This window comes from Varanus komodoensis, unplaced genomic scaffold (genome assembly GCF_004798865.1).
Source record: "Varanus komodoensis strain SLA01 unplaced genomic scaffold, ASM479886v1 scaffold32, whole genome shotgun sequence".
Taxonomy (NCBI): domain Eukaryota; kingdom Metazoa; phylum Chordata; class Lepidosauria; order Squamata; family Varanidae; genus Varanus; species Varanus komodoensis.
In genome coordinates, this window is record NW_025335798.1 from 19166788 (window position 1) to 19170844 (window position 4057).

At 39.3% G+C, this 4057-nt stretch overlaps 1 protein-coding gene across 1 annotated transcript in view; it reads right to left on the minus strand.

Annotated features, from left to right (window-relative positions):
• Nucleotides 1–1262: 1262 nt before the first annotated feature.
• LRP1B (LDL receptor related protein 1B) overlaps nt 1263–4057 on the minus strand; it is a 730365-nt gene continuing 727570 nt past the window's right edge. Inside the window, exon 91 of the mRNA XM_044438491.1 lies at nt 1263–1274. Coding sequence (XP_044294426.1) covers nt 1263–1274 — 12 coding nt within the window. The remainder of the gene's footprint in view (nt 1275–4057) is intronic.

A 4057-nucleotide genomic window follows, 5' to 3' on the forward strand; every position in this document is an offset into this window, starting at 1 on the left:
AAGAGCAAATGCAGTCACACAGACACTATCAGATTTAACCTTATTCATATCTTAAAGATTTGTATGGATGGAAGAACTAAAATGTGTGTTCTGTCACTGCAATACAGCCAGATGTTCAGCTTGAAGCATTTATTTTCTGTTGCAGAAAGCTTGACTTTCAGGCCAGTTGGCATCTTTTCTTTATTAAAGGATGGATAATTTCTGATTGTTCTTTTGTATTGTTCTTTCTTGGCATATATTACTTCCTAACTGTAGGATGCCCAGATTTTATAGTAATAATCAGATCATTACACTTTCAGTATGATGTAGATGAACACAAGTAAGTTAGAAGGTTGAAAAGCAGGATGTTTTTTACTCTTTTCTGTAAACTTAAGTTTAGAAAGAACCAATGAGCATCATATAGAATCGGTTGTTCATTTCTGAAGTTGTTCCTTTATAAATACATAATTCATTCAGAAGGTCAGGAAAACAGGAGGAAATGGACAGATTAAGAACTGTCCATTTGACATATTATTGAAACCTATTGACATATTATTAATAGTAGCTTATTTTGAATTCACTTGGTGACTTTTAATCATAAATTAAACTATAACATTCAAGACAGATTTACCATTCTTAGACAGAAGCTTTGGTGTTCAAATAATGCTGGCACTTAACTTATACATAGCAATGACTTTCTACACTGCGTCAGGGCACTGCTCCACATTAAAATACGCTTCAAGCCAGAAAATCACTGGTGCTGTTGGTTGTTCACACTTCACACAGAGAGACGCTGAACTGTAATTCCTATTTCACGTACAGTTCTTCACAAAGCATGACAATACTTTTGAACTGTCACTGAGCAACTCAGGGACTGCTTTTTGCTCAGTCTCTCACTGTGTTCTAATGACCTTGCATACTTAATCATAATTGAGAGTCAAGTGACTTTTATGGGACATGAATTTTAATTAGACTTCACATTAACAGAGAAGGTACTTTGTCTAGGATTCCTCTGATTGTGATAATTAATTGGCTGTCATGAGTTAGCCTCCTGCCTTACAGGATCCATTGAACAGCTTCTTTTCAAATATTTATAAAGATGTTTCAGTGCACATCATAGAAAGCAATGGTCTCATTTTAATTGTACATGGAAATAGGGCAGTTTGCCAGATCAACTACTGACATGGCGAACCCACACCTAGCAACAGAGAACCTAAACTTAGTTGCTTATCTCTCCATGTACACTAAGTATGCAAAGACTTCTTGGCCTAATACATTATAAATCAAACCTCTGTCTGCAAGACAAGATACCAAGAAAAAAGCAATTAGGGTTGTCATCTTAAGGGGTCAAGCTACGTGTTAAGTGTGTCATTAGCCAGGATGTCTCTGTGTATTTCTTTTCCTTGTTTAATTACCACTCACCCCACTCATCCTCACTGCAAGTGGAGAATGCAAGAGGGGGATGTTTAACCCTTTGCCACCCACTTCTGCTCTTGATTAAAATTGCCACTCCCCATGTTGCTGTGAGACATAGAAAAACTTTTCCCACTGGTGTCAGTGGGAACTTTTACTCTAAATCTCATGGCTTTTAACTCATGTGATTTTCACTCTCCTTCTGTATTGTGGTCCCAATGAAAATCTCCACCTATGCAATTTATTTAATTAATAAAAGGGGGAAGTTTCTAATTATGCTTTGAGTACCATATGCCTTCCGGGCCTGGCCCTAGGAGCACTGTCCTTTTCATTTGGACTTAGTTGCCATCAACTTACTTTGACTCCTTATGAGTAAAATTTTAAAGAAAAAAATTCCAAAAAGTGTTAATATTTTTAAATTTTTTTTTAGTTAGAACTAGATTTCAGTGCCATAAAATGTGAATTGTGCTAAGCTTGAATGAAACCATGTAACTTCCATTAAGCAGCCATCGTAGCATGAATTCCATCAAATACACTAAATCATTAGCTGAGGAGGTGTGCTTGTACTTCCCAGAAAGCAATAATCTGTCTATGTGTGGATGTGGCTACTCATGCCAATGGCGAATAGAAAACAAAGAGCTCTCATGAGATAAGCAAACATACTCTCATGGGATTCATTATGCTATTTGTGTTCTTTTTCTTTGTATCCAAGTTTACACAGCTAATGTATTCTCAACTTTTACAGGGTATTCCTTTTTGGATTATGAACCTGCATTCATCCACAGAGATTGCAGTCATCTTTTTATTTTAGAGCAATCTCGGGCTCTGCAAAATGTGTTTCAAAGGAGGTCTTGAACCTGGCGGTAAGATTAGGCTCCTCAAGGAGTTTTGCTTGGAAGTACACTTCATACTTCTGGCTTTGTATGCTACTTGTTTAAATTGAGTGGACTCTTTTAGACGTCAAGGAGATCCTCAGGGCACTGGACTTAATCATAATTGAGAGTCAAGTGACTTTTATGGAACATGGATAACCCATCAGCGACAGGCCCTGATAGGTTACACCCAAGGGTACTTCAGGAATTGGCAGGGGATATTCTCACACCCATTGGCCTCCATTTTTGAGGCCTTGTGGAGAATGGGTAAGGTTCCAAAGGACTGGAGAGTGGGGTCAGTGGTCCCAATTTTCCAGAAGGGTAGTAGAGGGGACATGGGGAATTACAGACCAGTTAGCCTTACGTCCATTCTTGGAAAGACAATGGAAAGGCTCATAATATTGAGAGATCTAATAACCCTACATAGGAAAGAGAGGTTGGTGGCCATGCAACATGGCTTCCTCAAAAACAGGTCCTGCCAGATGAACCTTATGGAATTCTATGACAAGGTTTTGTGGTGGCTAGACAGAGGGGACACGGTGGATGTGGTTTACCCGGATTTCAGCAAGACCTTTCACAATGTGCTGCATTATATCCTGGCTGAGAAATTGAGGATTTTTGGATAGACCAATGCACTGTCCGATGGATTAGGGCAAGGTTGATGGACCAAAAGCAGAGGGTATATATATTAGTGGAGAATCATCAGCATGGTGATCAGTGACAAGTGGGGTCCCCCACGCTTTGTCCTGGGACTGATCCTGTTCAATCTTTTCATCAATGACCTAGAAAAGGGGGTGACTAGTCTGCTGATCAAATTCGCAGATGATACTAAAATGGGGCCGATGGCCACAACTGAGGAACAGGTAGACGGGCACAGCTCAGCATGTTTGTTTGTCCTTAGTTTATGGACTAAGTATTCCTCATCTGAGCAAATGTGCTCCATATGTGAGGGCTCCATCAGCCCCAAAATATAGAAGAGACTTTTTCCTACCAAAGTGGAATGTTTTCACTTTTGCTTTTTGGTAGGCTGCTTCTTAGGAAGCTCAAATGAACTTTGATTATGGCCTTGCAGCTCTGGTGAGATTAAGTCTATTTCTCAAATGTTGCTTTACTGTAGTTTCTCTAAAGGATCTTGGGAATTATTGCTATTTCATTCTTTTAGTGTTATTTTCTTGACACTCTGATAGAGCGAAGCTAGTGGTAATGGTTGCTAAGTTTGTTCATATTACTATTAACATTGGAGCTCCAATGGTGACAAACTAAGATGTGCTCCTGGATCTCTCCGCTTGTATTTTTTTTCCTCATATTATAATTAGTTGACTGACACATTTTGAGGAAAAGAAGGCTCAGTGGAAGAAAGCTAGTATTGTTTGCTTTTGTTCTGTATGAATTGCTGTCTCTTCCCTCGACATTTTGGTTAATGCACTTACCAACAATGGCAAGTATTAAATTGAAACTGTAGAAACAAGATAAGGAGGGGCAAGACAGGAGGAGTCATCAGCCCTCAACTGACTGACTGCTGTTGCTCATCTCAATGGCCTTGCCGTTGATTATGACATCTTGTCTGTGTGTGTGCAATCTTCTGTGTGGGCCACTGGTTTGCTGCTGTGGTGCGCTTGCATGTGGGGAATATTGATTCAAAGGTATCCAGACAGCAATTGTATCCTGAAAGGAGCTCTTATCCTTAGGAAAACAGGGAGTCATGTGGCTAATGGGTCAGGTTAGAAAGCAAGTAAGTAAGTAAGTAAATAGATAGATAAATAATAGGGTTATATTCTTGTTTTTGCTCAGAA